The 19,172-nt window shown below is 57.7% G+C and overlaps 2 protein-coding genes and 1 non-coding gene across 4 annotated transcripts in view; 2 read left to right on the top strand and 1 right to left on the bottom strand.

The window, feature by feature from the left end:
* The window catches only part of ANK1 (ankyrin 1), a 208,456-nt gene extending 199,284 nt beyond the window's left edge, over positions 1-9,172 (top strand). Inside the window, exons 1-5 of one of the 2 annotated variants that reach the window (XM_008143871.3) lie at positions 4-403; positions 1,032-1,115; positions 2,084-2,149; positions 2,468-2,600; positions 8,713-9,172. In XM_008143871.3, coding sequence (XP_008142093.1) covers positions 185-403; positions 1,032-1,115; positions 2,084-2,149; positions 2,468-2,566 — 468 coding nt within the window. In that variant the 5' untranslated portion in view covers positions 4-184 and the 3' untranslated portion in view covers positions 2,567-2,600; positions 8,713-9,172. Of the gene's footprint in view, positions 1-3; positions 404-1,031; positions 1,116-2,083; positions 2,150-2,467; positions 2,601-8,712 lie in introns of those variants that run through there. The other variant, XM_008143869.3, reaches the window with a different exon arrangement.
* MIR486 (microRNA mir-486) lies at positions 3,324-3,407 on the bottom strand. The gene has a single exon (NR_129130.2). It is a non-coding gene; the product is annotated as a microRNA mir-486 (primary transcript).
* Positions 9,173-13,931: 4,759 nt separating the features above from the next.
* Positions 13,932-17,905, top strand: NKX6-3 (NK6 homeobox 3). Its single transcript, XM_008143868.3, has 3 exons — positions 13,932-14,313; positions 16,154-16,323; positions 17,660-17,905. The coding sequence occupies exons 1-3, from the start codon at positions 13,932-13,934 to the stop codon at positions 17,903-17,905; spliced, it is 798 nt and encodes a 265-aa protein (XP_008142090.2).
* Positions 17,906-19,172: the final 1,267 nt, after the last annotated feature.

Genomic DNA, 19,172 nt, shown 5'->3' on the forward strand with positions numbered 1-19,172 from the left:
AGGCGGGCAGTTCTAGTGAAGGGCCGGTCGGTGTTCCGCCTGGAGAGAAAGAGTGGGAGACTGAGGAGTGAGGATGGGAGGGGCCCCAGGAGGCCTCGGGGGTCCGAGAGGAGAATGAGAGGTTGCACCCTTGCAGCGGCCAAAGCCCTGGCTCCACGGGCGCCCGGAGGGCGGGCTGGTGAGGATGTGGACTTTCATCACCCAGCTCCTGGTCACCTTGGTGCTCCTGAGCTTCTTCCTGGTCAGCTGTCAGAACGTGATGCACATTTTTAAGGGCTCTCTGTGCTTCGTGCTAAAGCACATCCACCAGGAACTGGACAAGGAGCTGGGGGAGAACGAGGGCCTGAGTGACGACGAAGAGACCATCTCCACCAGGGTGGTCCGGCGTCGGGTCCTCTTCAAGGTAATCGCCGGGCAGGAGGCAGGCCTGGAGCTGGAGGTGGGAGCGCGGAGGCCAGGAGGTCAGGAGGCCGGGCTGAAGGCACAGGGCAGGGATGTGTAGGGACGAGCTGGGGCAAGGCGCCGGCCTCAGGTCAGGAGAGGTGTTGGAAGAGAAGGGACAGGAAGGCCTCAGGGGACAGGCTCTGACCTGGGAGCAGAGCCACCCCTCAGTGAGGGCCGAGGGCTGAGAAAGCTCAGCTCTGGGACTCAGCAGGTGGTTCTCATCCTGCTTCTGTCCTCAAGTTGCACACAGTGTGATGGTCTCTGTGGAGGGGCTTTTTCACTGTCAAGTGCTGTAGAAATGCAAATTAGGCGCCTCACATCCTCTTAGTCTTCTCCGTGAAACTTGCATAATGGGCCCTGTTTGCCTGCTCCCCTGTGCTATTGTGGGGACCCCACACAAAGCTCTGGGCACTGGGAGCGGTGGTTTGGCTGCCTCTACCTGCTGCGTTGGAGTTTCCTGCCGGGGTGGGGATTTGTCGGACTGTGGCTGTGGCTGCTGCTGCTGCTATTCCATCTCCTCATCCTCCAATCCTGCTCCGAGACTCCCGCTTATCCATCTTGAGTTTTCTCCCTTTCTCTAATTGCAGGGGAGTGAGCTTCAGAATATTCCAGGGGAGCAGGTGACTGAGGAACAATTCACAGATGAGCAGGGCAACATTGTCACCAAAAAGGTGGGTGCAGAGAGTCCCCTGAACTAGGGGGAGGCACGCGGGCCAAAGGCTAAAGGGCAGGCCGTGGACCCGCCTCCCTCACCGAGGGGAAAGCATGGCTCAGCTGGGACAGGTCAGGGGCCATGGGCTCCTGTCCTCCGTGATCCGGACGTGACACTCCTCATGGCCACTTTGCCCGGATCCAGCCTGAACTGAGCTCCTGCCCGGAAAATAGCTGCAGGACAGCAGTATGGTGGTCCCCAGACTACCCCTGGCCTCTTAAAATGAAAAGGGTGTGGAAATGCATTGAGTTGGCAGCCGATTTTAACTCAGCAGGCATGAAGTTGCCTGTCCAGGGTTGGGCACTCTGCTAGGTTTGGGCAGAAGGGAGAAGAAGGTGCAAAGGGAAGACCTTGTATGGGCTCCCCTAGGGTGCTGCTCACACTGCATTGGAGCAGACCCCTTATGTCCGTCTGTCCTTCTGCGCACGCGCTTCGTGCAGGCAGGGGTCATGCTTGTTTATGTTTTCATCCCCCCACTCCTAGCACATGGTAGGTGCAGAGTAAACAGTTGCTAGACTATTTGGATGAATGAATGAGGGAATGGGTAGATGGCATTGAGTTACCATAGTTGGAAAAGAAATGTCCTCTGCCCTCAGGAGCTCATAGGCATACAAGTAGGACAGACAGCGTACACTGCCATCCATACCAAGAGGCAGAGGAACTGCTGTTGGCTAAGACAGAAGTGCCGCATGTTCCAACCGTGGCCATTAAGAACCTGCTAAGACCCCTACGCAAATTCTAGTCCCTCTGAGGCCGTCCAACGCGAGTGTTTCCACACGGCGATGGGAGCGAGAGACCCATCCCTGTTCTTGCCACTTGAAGACAAAGGCTGCCTGTCCCCCCCAGCTTCATTCCTGGGAACCCGCTCTTTCCGAGCTCCGTCCTGACGGCTTCGCCAGCCCTTTCTCCCTGCCCTCTCTTTTCCAGATCATCCGCAAGGTTGTTCGGCAGATAGAGTCGTCCGGTGCCGATGACACCCAGGAGCACGAGGAGGTGATTGTCGAGGGGCCCCCAGAAGATCCTGGGGAGGTGCACGTTGATATTGATGACTTTATGAGACACATCAAGGTACTGTGGTGGCCACAGCCTCTGAGGCACTCGCTCTTCCGAGTGGCCCGGCACCTGTACCTGCTGCTCGCCTCCGCGCCAGGCACTCCGGGTTCCAGTCTGCGCTGTGCTCACCTCCCTGGGTTCCCCTTCGAGCCTTCCTTTCCCTGGGAGGCGGTGGAAACGCCTTTCCTTCTCTTGCCTACTTGTGGCCTGTCTGTCTGTGCCATCTGTCCTGTGTTCTGTCTCTGCTGCTGTCTCCAGGTGGAGCGGAGAGGGAATAGCCTGCAGCCGGACCTGATAGAGGGCAGGAAGGGGGCTCAGATAGTGAAGCGGGCAAGCCTGAAAAGGGGGAAGCAGTGATCTCGAGCACCCCCCTCAAACGGGCTCTTTGGAGGTAACACAGTCTTGCTGCATCCTTTCTGCATGGCATGGTCTTGGCGGAGTGGCCTGGCGATGGCTGCTCACATCCTCACCCGCCCCTCCCAGCATGACGCAGGGGGGGCAGCGTTGCTGTGGTCAAGGGGCATGGATTCTCGTCCCCCACCTTCCAACTGTGTCTCTGACTCTCGGTTGTCTCGTCCAGAAAACAGAGTCCACACTCTCTGCTGACCTGCCTCTCAGGAAGTGCAAACATACAGAGTTGAAAAGCGCTCGGATGAGTGACAGTGCTTGGTAATCGCAGTAGTGACGTTACCCTGGCAACCAAGCAGTGGGGACCTGGAAGATGGGGACAGGGCATCAGAGAGGGTAGCTGAGTCTGTCTAGCCTGTGCGAGTCCAACCCACAGTGACAGACTTAGAACTGGACTGTCCCTTGAACCTGGAGCCCTGCAGACGTCCCCTCCAACCTCAGGCCTCCATTCCCCGTGGTGGTTCTTGGAACCTGTCACTCCCGTGCTTTCTAGGAAAGGGCGAAGTTCGCAGGCCCAGAGGTGGTGGTGTTTTCCCTGCAGGCCAGGAGGGCTGTGGGGCCTTGGTGCATGGCGTGCGTGAGCATGGGGCTGAGCAGCCCGGTGTGCGGTGATGTGTCCTGAAGCAGGGCCCCGAAGACGCGGCGGCGGAGGCTCTCCGGCGGGCCCTGCGGTGCTGGGGGCTTCAGCGGCCGCTCTGACCTCGTCCTCCCTGAGGGATCCTGTACTGAGCTGCCCCGAGGTTCTTCACTGCGCCCGGCTCGGGGCAGCTCAGTACAGGATGCGTCGGGGTGGGAGTCGGCAGGAAGCGAGGAGGCACTGTGGCCCCAGCGCAGCACTAACCCGGTTGTTGCCATTTAAACCCCCAGACCCCGGCTCTGGGCTGAGCGGCGAGCCAGCTCCGGCTTTCTGCTCTCGGCAAAAAGCAGGGCCGCCGCTGCTCCCAGCCGCCAGAAGTGCTGACTCTGGGCTTCCCGAACCTCGGCACTTGGCAAAAAGGGGCTGGCAGATCCAGCTATGGGATAAAATTAGACCTGACTCCTCAGCAGCTTCCCTGAAGGAGGTCACAGCGTTAACCCCGGCACTGCCAGGGGGTCCCACCAGGCTGCTGGTCTAGGAGATGAGCTGTGATCAGCCCTGGAAACAATCCAAAGGTGCAGATAATTAGAAACGCCTCTGCCTTATGTTCCTTATGGCGGCAGCAGGGGCTTTAAACTTCAGCTCCGGTCTCTGGCTCGGGTCCTGCTGACATCCCCGCACAGGAGAGAGGCAGCCCCGAGGCCAGCCTGGGGAGAAGGGCAGTGCCTCGGCATTTTTTTTCTTTTTTTCTGTAGATGCTCCAGCTGCACCACCCACAGGGATGTGGGCCCAGACCACTGAGTTGGGTGTCGGGAACACAGAGCAGCCTGGCTCCAGCACAGTGCTGGGGCCTCTGCCCAGAAAAGGCCAGGGGGGTGTGGTGGGACCGTGGGGAGGGAGCCAGGGGTGAGGCGGGCACCTGCCTGGGTCCCAAAGGGCCTACCGCGCGCTCCCCTCCCAGCAAGACAGGCTGCAGAGAGGACGGGGAAGGGGCTGAGAGCTCTCTGGTCCTTAATGCTACCACCCACTCGCAAGCCTGTGCAGTCGGCCTTCATTATGTGTGGACTCCACACCTGCAGTTCCATCTACTAACTCAAATTTATTTTCACCCCCAAACCAACACGCGCAGCACGTCCACGGTCACTCACGGGCCCACGCACAGCGGTGAAAAATTTGAGTCAGTTCCCAGCTGAAGTCAAACGAGGTGGCGCTCTGCCCTCTGGTTTCAGCTCTCATACCATATATAAGCAAGTGACTTTTTTGTAGTGTATTTAATGCCACGGGCTGATTTTTTATTTTTATTTTTTTTTTTTGTATTTTGGGGCTATCTGTTGGTGATTTCACTGTTTAAAATGGCCTCCAAGCCCAACCAGTGTAGCTTGGTGGTTGAACATTGACCTATGAACCAGAAGGTCACGGTTCAATTCCCAGGCAGGGCACATGCCTGGGTTGTGGGCTCAGTTCCCAGTAGGGGGCATGCAGGAGGCAGCCAATGATTCTCTCTCATCATTGGTGTTTCTATCTCTCTCTCCCTCTCCCTTCCTCTCTGAAATAAAAATATATATATTTTTAAAAATAAAATGAGATGGCCTCCAAGACTAGTGCCGCAGAGCTGTCTAGTGTTCCTGCGTGCAGGAGGCTGTGACGTGCCTTACGGGGAGAATACATGTGTTCCAAGAGCTTCATGCAAGCGTGAGTTAGAGCCCTGTTGGCCAGGCGTTCAATGTGAATGAGCCAATGATATACATTGAAGAAGGTGTCTTTAAACAGAAACACACATCGCACAAGGTTACGTATTCACTGGTTGACAAAAATATTGCGAACAGAGGCTGGCAGGAGCCTGACGCTGTATTTTCCTCAGGAGCAGTGGTTCAGTACTGGCTAATCCAGTGTTCGTGGCCAATTATGTAGACCATTACTGCAGGTAATGAGAATCGATGCATATATTTCAAAGAGGGTGAAAGCTGGGGCTTGGGTCTAGATTGAGGCCTGGCTCCTCAGATTTACAGGTTGTGAAGGGTAAAGGAGAACATCTGTGTTCTGGCGCTTAATCAGTCACAGATCTTATTTGTAGTCTGACCTGGACAAGTCGGCTGATCTTTCAAAGCCTTGGGTTCCTTGGTCAGAAAATGACAATGGCACGGATATCCCCCTTACAGGGAGGGTGACTGATGAGTTTATGTTTGTGAAAGGGCTTTGTGCAGTGTAAGTTCTAATCCGCTGTTTCTCAAAGTGTTATCTGCATCCCTGCAACTCGGTCATCTGAGAGTCTGGCTACCATGCGGACTCCTGGTCCTTGCCCAGACCCCCTGGATTAAAGTTCTAGGACTCAGCTTCTGCATCAGCTCAAGTGATTTTTACATGCATATGGAAGAGTGGGTTATGATGGCTGGTTTTGGTTTTCCCTTACAAGCCTCCTAGAGGTGGTGTGGCACAGTTGTAGACTTTAGAGTTAAAAGGTGAGCTGAAAGGAATGATGGTTGGAGTTGGTTCCCAGATGTGGAACACCCCCAAAGGGCAGAACACCCAACCCCCGTGAGGACCGAGCAGACCACAACCGCCCCTTCTGATGTCCCCACGGTCACTCGCACCTTGGGAAGAAGCTTGCATGTAAGGCCTGGCGGGTCGGGGAGGGGAGCTTTCGGGTAGTTTTTAAGAAGTTAGACAATTGCTGTTCAGTCAAGGCCTGATTGTTTGGGGCAGACCGTAGCAGCTGGTGAGTTTTGCTCTGTGCCCAAGTATTTAGGGCCAAGAAAAAGGGTGTCCGAGCTGTTAGAACGACAGCATGGAGCTGGGCAGCTGGAGGGCTGTGGGCAGAGCTGGGACAGGGCCCCGGATCCTGGCAGTCCTCTGCACCTCTCTGGCTCCGCCTTCTGGGACTTGGAAAGCTGAAAGCTGCAGCGTGAAAAGGCTGCTGGGTGTTTTGTTTGTTTTGTTTCCTTTTTAAGAGACACCTTCTATTCAAACAGTAGGGTTGCAAGACTTGTGTTGGCTCTGACAGTAGAGTATTTTAGTAGGTTTGAAACGTAATCATCTCAATGGGAAGGGGCAGGGAGGCAAGGGGTCGTGCTTTATTTGGCTGTTTTAAGTTACAGTCCGCCCTCACTCCGGGATGTTGCAGGTGTATTGAAGTCTGGGCTGGGGAGAGAGGAGAGAGCCACAGACACTGAGTAGGGGGTGGGAACAGGTGGGACAGCACAGAGAGCCGCACTGAGGAAAAGAACCTGACCAGTGCAGCCACTGCACGTCTCGAGGGGCCCCCAGGAGAAGGGGTGCGGCCAGGAGGCTTGCATTCTGCCCCTCCCCCTGCAGCTGCCTGGGCGCTCCCACTGGACCTGTCTGCGCCTTGGGAGTCTCAGTTTACCCACAGATGAAATGAGCAGTCACCACAGAATGAACTCTGTGAAAAGCGGGTGAGAGATTGTAGCCTGACTTCCCCAGGCTCAAGATTTCATAAGGTCTCTTATTCGAGGCATGCTTAGCACTGGGCTAGGCGGTTGGGGGACCACCAGGAAGGGTAAGGCCCGCTGTTGCCCTCAGAGAATTTGTACCGCAGCCAGGGGAAGAATGCAGACAGGAAAAGGGAATGACGATAGCATTTCTGGAGAGTCCATTTGTAGTTTCATTCACATACCGTTTACTGTCCGAAGCACTTTACCTAGTATATACCTTTAGTTCTTCTAAACATCATAATAATCTAATGAGGTTGTTGTTGTTGTTGTTGTTCTTCTTCTTCTTCTTCTGTTAATCTTCATTTGAGGATATTTTCCCATTGATTTTTTTTTTTTAAGAGCGTGGAAGGGAAGTGGCGGGGAGAGAGAGAAACATCGATGTGAGAGAGACACATCAATTGATTGCCTATCTCACGTGCCCCAACCAGGGCCCAGGGCAGGGTATTGAGCCTGCAACTGAGGTACGTGCCCTTGACCAGAATCGAACCCTGGACCCCTCAGTCTGCAGGCCAACACCCTACCCACTGAGCCAAACGAGCCTGGGTGAGGTGCGTCTTCTTATTGCCCGTGTTCTCCAGCAGAGGAAACTGAGTTATAGAGAGAGTAAGTAACCTGGCCAAGGTCACACAGCAGGAAATCGGCTGAGACAGGACATGAACCTCAGGCAATCTGGCTCCAGAGTTCATGCTCTTAACCACTGCGCTGTGTGATCGCGCTAAATAAAGGTAGTGACAGGAGGGAAGTTTCCAGGGTTGTGAGGGGAGAAACAAGAGTGAGCCGGAGTCATCAGGAAGGCTTTGTGGAAGAGAGGTCTTGAGGGCGGTGGGCAGCACTTTAGGGGAGAGGAGAGTGCATAGTACCCTTGCCCGGAGAGCCACCGACAAAGGCAGGCAGCAGGCGGGCCCTGGGGGCTCGGGAGGCAGGATACCATGAGGGAAGAGTCTCGGCTCCTTCAAGCCACAGCAGTAGAAGGCCTCTGGCAAGGAACTTACCACCACCCTCCCATTCCTGGAGAACCATTCGGAGTGAGTTCACCTTGGTCACCTCCAGCTTCCTCCCCAACCCTGTCACCCATAGGGCCCCGGACAGCTCTGCGTGGGGACAGAATGGGGTTCTGCGTTCCTGTGTCACTTTCCCGCGCCACCCAGGAGATTGGCAGCTCCTCTTTATTTAAGCCCTCCTTTTCCTCGTCCATCCCAAGGTCCCTGCAGACAATCCCGCGTGCCTGGTCTGGGAAACAAGAGTTTCACCCCAGGTTGGGGGGTGAGGCACTGTGGGGTGGCAGGAGTGGGGTCTTGCTGTGAATCCCAGGCTGCAGAATGTGGAACGGATGCTGCAGGCGAAGTGCTGTCTTCTGGCCTGATGCACAGTACCGGTGTCTTAGGGAGACTGCACCTGTCTTCCAACGATCCCATGGCCACAGCAGAGGTTGTCCATCCACAGGGCATGGGGAGAGGAGCTAGAGGCCCTTGACAGTAAGAGCTGTGGACCAGAGCCCAAGAGGCACTGCTGTCTCTGATAGCCATAATCTTGTCTACTCCATCTCCGGGATCCCGGGGATGGCACATAGCAGATAGCGATGCATGTTGGCTAACCTGAACTGAAAAAGTAGAGGGTACCACTTCCTAGCTTAGCCCCTCTCGGCACAAGCCCTGGCTCGTGATCATGGCCCCTTTCGTAGGTACAAGATCTACTCATTTCTCCCCCAGGTGACTGCATAGGCATGAGAGCCTCCTGCCTCCTCTCTGAGGCTCTGAGCACCCACACGGGAGGGTTTTGTATGGGAGGGATCATCCACTCGGCAGGGAACTAGTATAGGCCAGGCCAGCCACCTCTGAGAGGCAGCCTCTGGGTTGGGGGGTGGAGGAAGGGTGGCTGGTATTTCAGGAAGGTCAGGGGCTTCGAGCTCAACACCTTTCTGCTCATCGCCTTGCTTGGGGAGACTGCTTTTCCTGAATCAGACCCTGCCTGAGCAGCCAGCACAAAACTCAGTATTTGGGGTTTTTTTTTGCTGGGAGTTGCGCCTTTAAATTCTAAGTGTCTCCTTCTCTCTTTGTGTCCCTTAGGATCACACCTCGACACCCAACCCTTGAACTCCACACACTCTGCCATGCACACAGGAGGAGAGCTGGACCGGAGGGCAGCACAACTGCGCACATGTTCCTCTAGGCTAACGGCATGATCTCCGTAAGGGACTTCCTCTAGTCTCCTATTCGCATGAACGACTGACTGTAGACGCATGACCTACAGTCCTCAATCCTGCCTCTAGCGACAACCGATCTCTGTTCTGTTGGGAATCAGGACAAAAGCAGCAAGAATGGGGGGGGGGGTGGGGGGCGGAGAGAGAGGGATAGAAAGCAAGCGCAAGAGAGCGCATGAACGCAGAAGTGAACAAGGGCTCTTTGTGGCTGGGGATGATATATTTTTTTAAATCATTTTCATTTTGACTTGTTACAGGGTACTTATTTTTTCAATATCTGTAAGAAATCTATATGGGCTTCCTGGAAAGGAAAAAAAAAAAAAAAAGAGAGAGAGAACTAGGCATGAAATCAGTTCAGCACCTTAATCCCATGTCCTCATCGGCCAGTCTTCCCTACCCACACATACCCCCATTCCATTTGTGACAGCCCCTCCCTCTCCCCAGTGGACTGTTACCCCCCAGAACTCTCTACATGACATTAAGGACACACACACACACACACACACAGAGGCACCTCTCCCCTCTACTCAGTATACACACAGATTTTACTGTGATGTCTGAAGCTGTATAGAATCTCCTGTGGATAAACTGGATTTTTTTTATGTTGCCTCTCTCTCTCCTCTCTCTCTCTCTCTCTCTCTCCTCTCTCTCTCTCTCTCTCTCTCTCTCTCTCCTCTCTCTCTCTCTCTCTCTCTCTCTCTCTCTCTCTCTCTGCCAGTTTCAATATTAATCATCTTCCAATGGAAAATCATTACCTTTGGAGTGCATTTGGGGCTCCTTGTGTCAGGGACTTAGGAACCTGAGGTGAGGACCCCAGGCGTAGCTGTAGGGCGCACAGGGAGCCAGTGCCCCGTCTGAAAGGCTCTTGGCTCTCCGTTGGTGGCTGTCCCAGGATTGCACCAGCATGTCACTAGAGAAGAGGTTTTCTATATCTTCAAGCACTTATATCATAGTCTGTGTTCAAAGTGTAAACTGTACAGTAATCAGCCTTGTGTATATGACAAATAATAAATACTATGCAAACCAATAGAAACACTTTAGCGGTATGTGCACAGCACTCACAGCTCAGCTCTGGGGCTTCTCCGGGCTGCGGGAGGAGCCACAGCCTGTCCCCGTGAAAGAGGGAGTAGGGCTAGGGAATGGATCTGTGGGTTCTCAGAAGTCAGCCACCCCCAAGGTCTCCCAGAGCGAACTCGGTGCTCTAAGTCCAGGCAGCCGGCGGGATGGGGGTGGGCCTAGGCTGACAGCCTCAGTATCCCCACTCTGACCAAGCCCCTCTGCCCACCTGGAGAGGAGGGTGAGGGGCCCCACTCCTGACCCCATGCCCCGGGGAGGGCCAGCCGGAGGAGGAGAGAGCTGACCACCAGGAGGCCTGGGGCTAGGAAGGAGACCCCCCTAGGCCAGGCCTCCGGGCAGGGCACGGCAGGAAGCAAACAGACAGCTGGCTGTTCCTTGCCTGGGTGCCACCAGGGAAGAGCCTTAAAGTTACATTCGAGCCTCCGGCAGAGGGAGGCCCAAATCAGCACAAACCGGCCCCGTCCTGCGCGGCGGGCGCCCTCCAGGGCCAGAGAGAGAGATTGGCAGGCGCTGCTGGCCGCCCCAGAGCCACTGTTCGCGGGTGGCCAGGCACCCTCCTCCCTGCCACTCTCCCGGCGCGTCCTCAGAACACAGTCACACTGTCCAAGTAGCACAGAAGCTCCCGCAGCGTCAGAGCCCCCCGCCGCCCTGGTGCCCGCCGCCAGCCCCGCAGGTCCTGGCGCAGCAGGGCAGCTGGGCGGCCGGGCTGAGTAGGGCACCCGAGCGCCGTGGCACCCCGCCGGCCCGGCCCAGGCGCTGCTGTTGGTCCCCGCGGTTTCGTTTTTTTTTTTGCTTTCAGAGGGGCCAGCCCGGGAGAGGACGGCTGAGCTGGCGGCCTCAGGCCCCCAGGGCTGTGCCCCAGCAAGCGCAGCGCCCGCCCTCCTGGCGGGGCAGGAGCGCGGGGCTGCTCCGCGGCGGCGGGGCGGGGCGGGCCGCTTGGCCCCGGGAAAGACAGGCGCCGGGCCGCCCCGCCCCGTCCCTTCCTGCCCCGCCGCCGCCGCAGCCGCCCCAGCAGCGCCCGCAGAGCCTGCGGCCCGGCCCGGCCCACGCTTTGGCACCTTCTGCTCGGTACGGCTTGGCTGCTTGGCCCCGCGGCCGGCCCTGGCGGCATGGCTGCCCGCTCTGGTCGCTAATAGGAGCTGTTAGGGGAGGAGTTCGGGGTCTCCACACGATGCCTAGAGAATGCTGCAGTCTGCACATTAGACGCTTTTTAGAAGTTTTGGAATCACCTTGATTTTTCTAATTGTTATGAAAATAAATCTTTTCTTGACTCTCTCCCACATGCTCTGTAATCGGGAGGGAATTCCCCCTGCCCACTATGATGTATAGACCATTCTCCCTACACCAGCTGAACAAATGTCAAAATTAATAAAGAAATTGACTCATGGCACACGGCTCCATCTGTCCTTCTTAGTTCATCCTTGGGGAGGGGTTGAGGGCCTGAGGCAGGAGTGAAGCCTGAGGGTGGATCAGTCAGCAGGGTGGCCTGCACCCCAAGGAGGTGCCCAGCTTCCAGAAACCCGGACGGCCCCCCTTAATCAGGGCCGCCCACTCTGGGAGCAGCTCCCCAACCCCTGAGATGGTGGAACAGATTTCTGACCCACCTGATGACTGCAAGATGGGGGCTCGTCCAAGGTGGAGGGGGACATCACAAACCACCAGGGTACGTGGCTGAGCCCGTGGCTGGCATACACTCAGGGGGAGCCCCCGGTGCCCCCTGTGAAGGCGTCTGGCTCCTGCACTCAATGCCGTTCCAAGTTGAAGAACTTTTGGGAAAAGCACCGTGTTCCTAACAATTAGTTCCTCACACTGCATGCAAGGCTGGCCATCAAGCTGGCCTCAGTTTCCCCATCTGTCAAATGGGAGAACGGATTAAGCGCTTGTGTGTCATCCTGGGATCCCGGAGCATGAATGCCTTTGTCAAGCTGACATTAAATAAGAACCAAATCACGCACTGCAGCTTTTCTTTCTCAGAAGTCCCCATCGTTGCCGGTGACAAAGTCACGGTGGCAGGTTCCTAGGAATTCCCTCCCAGCCCTCACTCTGAAGCTTCTCTCTCAGCATCAGAAAAGCCACCCAGACCACGGGGCCAGCCAGGCCTGTGCAACCGCATGGCACAGCGGGTTTTCAAAAGCTCAGGTTTAACGGCCCGGGTGGGGCTCGGAGGCAACACTGGGATTTGGAACTAAGTTTCCTAAAATAGCAGCTTGGTAGCACAGCCCACTCAGCTGGATTAGAACCTTTCTTCTTGTTTTTAAACCAAACTTCTAGAAAAACAATCTCCACGCACAGCCTTTCTGAGGCCTTTCTTGCTCTAAGTTATGCTGGAGAGAGCGTGGCTCAGAGACCAGCTCCACCACGAGCAGCGGGGGGAGTCGGGCTCTGAGCGAGAGGGAGCCCCCTGACTCCTGGGTCCTCGGCCTCCCGCTGGAAACCACTTCTGGCAAAAGGGCACTTCTGGCCTCCCACCGGCCAAAGCACGCCTGTGGGAGTGAGAGCAAGGAGCCCACAGCCGGTCAGGAAAGGCCTGGGGGCCAGGCAGAGGGACGACAGAAGTCCACCTGTCCAGGAGTCACTCTTTTTCCTGTCGTTTGGTCTGTTCAGACCAGCAGCATACTGATTTCCATTAACAAAAACAAGCACTTCAAGAAAGGATGCTGCCCCGTACAGAAATAACCCAAGTTATTCACTGCTATTTCCCTGTTTGTAAAATGAGAGCCCCAGAAAAGCCTGGTAGGTTGTAAAAATGTATTGGGTGGCGGGGAGGCATGTAGGTGCTCTGTGATCCAATCTAGTTTTATCCATCAAAAATACACTGAGCGCCAACCAAGTGCCCGGCACAGGGACCCACTGCTAAATCAACAGCTTCTCGGCCCACAAAGATTCCCAACCCAGGTGCCAAGCCAGGCAGAATATGGCAGTTGCCCCAGCAGAGGCACAAATGAGTCCTCGGTGGAGGAGGAAGGGACGACAGAGGTGATCAGGGAAGGCTGCCCGGAGAGCAGAGGCAGGAAGAGCACACACCCAGCATGCCCAAAGCTGCCCCTCCGCCTGGCAGACTCCCACCCCCGGGGCTCCCAGGCCAGCCACAGGGATCCGCATTCCCCTCCCGAAAGCCCAGCCTCCCCACTTACCCATCCCAGCACGGAGGAGGGAAACAGGCATCCACGCTCAGACTGCACACTCCCACGGAGGCACGGGCATCGGCACACAGGGGCCTGACCGAGCACCTCAGGACGGCGACCCCTGCACGGGGCCTCCTGGCCTTCAGGAGAGCAGCTGCAAGAACTGAGACTGACAGCCAGCAGCTGCCTCAGGAGCCTCCAGGCCCCCACCCACCCACCTTTCCCGAGATGCTGGACTTGGGGACCAGGAGCAGGTGGACCCTCTGAGAATGAACAGGGCTTTCAGAGAGCTCTCTCTCTCTCTCTCTCTCTCTCTCTCTCTCTCTCTCTCTCTCTGACACACACACACACACACACACACACACACACACACACACTGGCTGATTTTACAGTCAATCTTTCAAAGTGCAATTTGTCTAGGAAAAGCCAATGTGAGGCCCATGTGGATTTCAACCAATGGCGACGCGGCTGGCGCGGCTCAGCCAGTCTCTGGTCTGTATTCTAATGGGCCCTATCTTTATCAGGGAAATGTGGCTTCTCTGAACTTAAAACTTCTCATGAAGGGTCCCCCGACTCAGAGGCAGAGGAGGGGTCTGAGCTGAGGCGTGGGGAGCCGCCTTTCTCCAGGCCTGGCAGGCAGAGAGGGAAGGGGTGCGGGCAAGGCTCTCACCTGGCCCGGAGCACCTGACTTCCGAGCAGGTGACGTGGGTGACAGTCCCTGGGCAGCGGCCGGGCCGATGCCTTAGGCGGGAAGGCGGTTGGGATCCGGGGCCGCTTTTGACCCTCGGAACCTACCATGGGATTCTGGGCCAGATCTCGGGGTCTCAGGGTTTAGGAGCCTGGATCGGGGCTTCCTGCCTCCCCTCGCCCTGACCCAGGGAACATGGAGTCCAACCTGCAAGGGACGTTCCTGCTGAACAACACGCCGCTGGCTCAGTTCTCGGAGATGAAGGCCCCCGTGTGCCAGTACTCGGTGCAGAACTCCTTCTACAAGCTCAGCCCCCCGGGGCTGGGCCCGCAGCTGGCCGCCGGGACCCCGCACGGCATCACAGACATCCTGAGCAGGCCCGTGGCCACGCCGAACAGCAGCCTGCTCTCCGGCTACCCCCACGTGGCGGGCTTCGGGGGACTGGGCTCCCAGGGCGTCTACTATGGCCCCCAGGTGGGGAATTTTTCCAAGGCTGGGAACGAGTACCCCACCCGGACCCGGAACTGCTGGGCGGACACGGGCCAGGACTGGCGAGGCGGGCGGCAGTGCAGCAACAGTGAGTACGGTGGGGGTGGGGGGGGGGGGGGAGGAGGTGTCGTAAGGGGACACTCACAGTGGGCCCACCCCCACCGCCCACTTCTCCTCAGTGGCCATCAGACAGCCCAACGCAGAAGCCCAGACACCCGGACCCATCTCTCAGCTGGGTGCAGGGCGCAATTCTCCCCTCCACGTCCCACGATTCTCCCTTCCATCTTGCTCGGACAGGGCGTCTTCCTGCCACTCCCCACCCTTCCCAGCTGCCACCTCGGCTGCCCTCCCAGGGAACTGGGGTCTCTGGGTCTGGGGAAGACCACATGGCCCACACACCCCCGGCACAGGGTCCAGCTGGCAGTTCACCTTACTTGTCCCACCCAGAAACCGCGTCCCCATGTCTTCATCCACAGCAGACAATGCTGTGCCCAGTGAGGAGCTGCTGCCTCAGCATCGTCTTCCCAGACAGCCCACTCGTGCCTGGCTCCATCCAGGGACACAGGGTGCGGTGACCCCACTGCAGGCCCACCTGCGATCTAGGGGGCTGTTTCCTACCGTCCTCCTCAAGGGTTATGTCAATAGCACAGCGACAACTGCCCAGCCCCCAGGGGCAGCTGCTGAGCCAGGTCGGACTCCCTGTAGCTGTGGTGGGGGCTCTCCTCCCCCTACCCATCCCCGAACCTACTTCCAAAACACCGGCCGGAGGAGGGGGCAGGATCTGCACAGACAGTGAGGCTCACCTGGGAGGCAGGGAGGTGACAGGGGCTGCCAGAGCCATCCCATGCCGCGAAGGCCCTGCCTCCACTCCTGTGTGCACACCGGGCCGTCCACCGCCATGGGTCCCGGCCGGGGAAACCGGAAACCAGCTCCTTCCCTCTGCTGCACTGCTCCCCGCGGCCACACTGCCTGGCAGACCACCCCTCACTCAACCTGGGACAGCGGGTTCCTGGGGGTGAAGACCCCGTCTCTTGAAACGTATTTTATAACCTAGTTTGGGGGGTGCTTTAGGCTTCAGGCAGCCTTCCTGCTCATCTCCATCTTCCTCCCCACGCCCAACACACACATGCCCCACCCTCCTGTTCTTCAATCCTGGTGCACATCCACACACAGGAAACCTCTAAGAAAGTCAGTGGTTGAATGAACCAAGGGAGAGAGGTCTCTTCCCCTTTCCGTGCCTCAGTTTCCCCACCGGTAGCATGAGGAGGCAGGACATGGCCATCAGGCTGCACTGAACAAGGCCCGACAGGTGGGCGCTCGGCTTATTCTGGGGCCTGCAGCCCTCCAGCCCCGCTCCTTCCTAGCAGGCTGCCTTGGCGGGGTGGAGGGTCAGGTCTGGAACCTCTGTGTCCACACTCTCCGGTGTGGATGACTCCCAGGCCCGGGGACAGGGGAGAGCAGTAACTTGGGGCTTAAGGCTCTGGAGACCTGGAAAACAGGATCCCAAGAACAAGGAAGTAGGAGGGGAGGAATTCTCAGGCCCCTCGGCCCTGATTGTTGGTGGACGGTGCCTAATCCCTTCCTTGGTGTCCCTGAGATGGAGGGGAAACTCCTCTTGCCCCAGGGGGGAGGGCAGCATCGCTGAGTAAGCACATTAAACACGGGTATGGCCCATGGCAGGCCCTCAGCCCCCTCTGTCTCTAAGTAGCTGTAACCTGGGGCAGGTGCCTTTCCAACAGGTGTCTGCCCGTCCGGACATGGCAGAGGTCACAGTCACTGTCATCAGGATGTCAGGAATGCTGCTCATGTGAGAGGTGTCATAACCCACCCACCCACCCCCACCTTCAGTGGCTTCTCTGTAGGTGGGGGAGACACAGGGCAGGCACCCCACTCACCCTGCTCACCGCACTTGTCCTTCCTCCTGCCAGCCCCTGACCCCCTGAGTGACGGCATCCACAAGAAAAAGCACACTCGGCCCACCTTCACGGGGCACCAGATCTTTGCCCTGGAGAAGACCTTTGAGCAGACCAAGTACCTGGCTGGCCCTGAGAGAGCCAGGCTGGCGTACTCCCTGGGGATGACCGAGTCGCAGGTCAAGGTGAGTGTGTGTGTGTGTGTCGGGGGGCGGGGGGGGGGGGAAGGTGACTGCTGGCAGAGAGGAGCTCGAAGGACAGGATGCATCCTTGCCCTCCCCGCAACTCCCAGCTCTCAGCGAGGGGCCTCCTGCTGTTTGGGCACTGCCTGCCCACCCAGCCCTAGAGATGGAGATAATTACCTTAACCACAAAATGGCTGTCAAGACTGGGCCCAGTTTTGAAAGCTTTATTTGTAGCAGCTCATTTGACCCTCACAGCCACCTTGAGACTATGACTACCCATTTTATAGATAAAAAACAGTCCGAACTGAGACTCACTCAAGGTCACCTGGGGGGTAAGTGCAAACATGGGAGTCAAAGCCGGATCTGTGGGACTCCAGCCTCACGCTTTCCTCTCTTCTGCACCATCTGGGTCAGAAATTTCGAGAGCTGGTGGCAGCCTCTGCCCCAGATCAGGAGTCAGCCTCCGGGCTACATTCGGACTGGATTCAGGCTTGTTCTATCAGCCGGCAGAGGAAGCCAAGTTTGGTCAAGTTCGGATGGGATGCCAGATGTAGGGCGCCTGGAAGACCCATGCAAGGGTCACGCTCATGCCCAGAGACACCAGGGAGCCTGAGATCTGTAAGGGCTTTTGCCTCCTGAGGCTGCTCGGGTAACTTCCATGCTAGATCGGGGCACCAGAGAACGCTTTGAGCGGTGCTGGGACTGCCCGGCTCTGTGCCATGGGGACAGGCTTAAGGGTAAAGGAAGTGCAGGGGAAGGTGGGGACTCAGGACGGTTCTGGGCTCCGTTCAGGGCCCTGGATCTGCAGGCACCGACCTCGGCAGCCTCCTGCCAGCCCAGTATTAACTCTGCTGGAGAGAAAGCTGCGCATCCAAGAGGAACGAAACGATGTGGCTCTCTTACATATTTCTCTGCTTTAGGTGCTTTACTCTTCAACTACCTCAGGCATGGAGACTCTATTATTTTTATAACTAAGGGGAAATGGTTAATGAAGTTCAGTGAGGGACTGTGGAGCTAAAAGAAGGGGTGACTCTTGAGCACCTGCTGACGTGCCCTCACTGGCTACACCCTCCCCACCCCGCTGTCCCCGCATCTTCCACCCAAACCCCGGGGAGGGGGACACAGCTCAGCCTCAAGGGCTGCTGCACTCACAATGCTTATTTCTTTATTGCCCCCGAAAAGAACTCGCGTGAACATTACAGCCATTTATTTACTCTACTAGGAAGCCATTTATTTACTATGACAATAAGGACTGCGTGTACCTGCCACCGAGTGGAGCCCCTCCGCCAAGGGGCGGTGCGTGCTGAGTGTGATCCTCGGAGTCTCTCTCGTCCCAGGTGTGGTTCCAGAACCGAAGGACCAAGTGGCGGAAGAAGAGCGCCCTGGAGCCCTCGTCCTCCACGCCCCGGGCCCCCGGCGGCGCGGGCGCGGGCGCGGGCGGGGACCGCGCGGCCTCGGAGAACGAGGACGACGAGTACAACAAGCCGCTGGACCCCGACTCGGACGACGAGAAGATCCGGCTGCTGCTCCGCAAGCACCGCGCCGCCTTCTCGGTGCTGAGCCTGGGCGCGCACAGCGTCTGACCCCGCCCCCCGCCCCGCATCTCAGGGGGCCGCCTGCAGCCCCCTCCCCTCCCCGCTGCAGGGGGACTGCGGGCGCCGCGCTAACCTGCGGGGCTGCGGAGGAAGAGGGAGGGGGAGGGGGAGAGGGAGGAGGAGGAGGAGGAGGAGGAGGAGGAGGAGGAGGAGGGTCAGAATGGGGTGGAGAAGACCAGCCTGGCTGAGAGAGGAGGGAGCAAAGAGGGAGCCACAGACTGGTCCTGAGACCTGCACCCTCTCTGCCTCTTGCCCCTCTGGGGGGCCCAGGCCTTGCCCTGCCAGCTCTGCGGAGTCCTAAGTGCACAGGTAGAGAAAAATGACCAGACTCTGCAACCGGGAAACTGGCCGTGGGATCCCAGACTAATTACCACCGTGATCCAGCTGTGGGACTTCCCCCAGGAAGGCAGCTGGCCCCGCGCAGGCGGCTCCCTTCTGCCCCGGGAGCTGAGAAACCAGGGTCTGGGCCCAGGGCAGCTGCTGGCTGACCGGGAAGAAACGGTGGCATGTCCAGGATGGTACCCTCCTCAGACCCTGGCACTTGAGGGGCCAAACACATAACCCAGGCTGGGGGAAAGCCACCTCAGGGAGGGGAGGTGGGTCCCAAGGAAGAAGAAACACCGCGAAACCCCAAATCAAGGACCACTCCCCTGGAGGGATCAGGCCTGGCCTCCTTTCTCCTTTTGCCCTCGATGGAGATTCCCCCAGACTGGAGGAGACAGGAAGGCCCACAGCTGGGAACGACGGAGGTGGTAGGCAGGGGCAGAGGGAAGACGAGAGAGCCCGAGCAGCTGATGCCCCACCCCAGAGCCACCCACCTGGCTTTCCTGGGTGCTGATGCAAGAACCACCCAGAAAGAGGGGAGGGACAGTAGGGCTGGCAGGAACCTCAGCATTGGGTGCCCACGCAGGAAGGGAGAGGCCGAGGCCGCAGAGAAGGTGCACCAGGGCTTGCAGGGGACCCACGGCCTGTCCTTTCCTTGAACCCCCTGAGCCTGGCACTGGAGCTGATGCTGGGGCACCGGGGGAGGACACTGGCCAGCAGGGTGGTGTTTTTCATCCCAGGGTGGTGTTTTGCTACCGGCAGGTGGAAGAGGGCGGGGGAGGCAAGTGGGGCTGACCAGATGAAGGCAGCCCAACAGGGACCAAGCATTTGCCCAACCTCATTGGCTTTTAAAAAATAAAGAGTAAAGCTCCGGCCGGTGTGGCTCAGTTGGTTGGAGCATCGTCCTGTACATCAAGAGGTGGCAGGTTCA

This window comes from Eptesicus fuscus, chromosome 8, assembly GCF_027574615.1.
Source record: "Eptesicus fuscus isolate TK198812 chromosome 8, DD_ASM_mEF_20220401, whole genome shotgun sequence".
NCBI classification, from domain to species: Eukaryota; Metazoa; Chordata; class Mammalia; order Chiroptera; family Vespertilionidae; genus Eptesicus; species Eptesicus fuscus.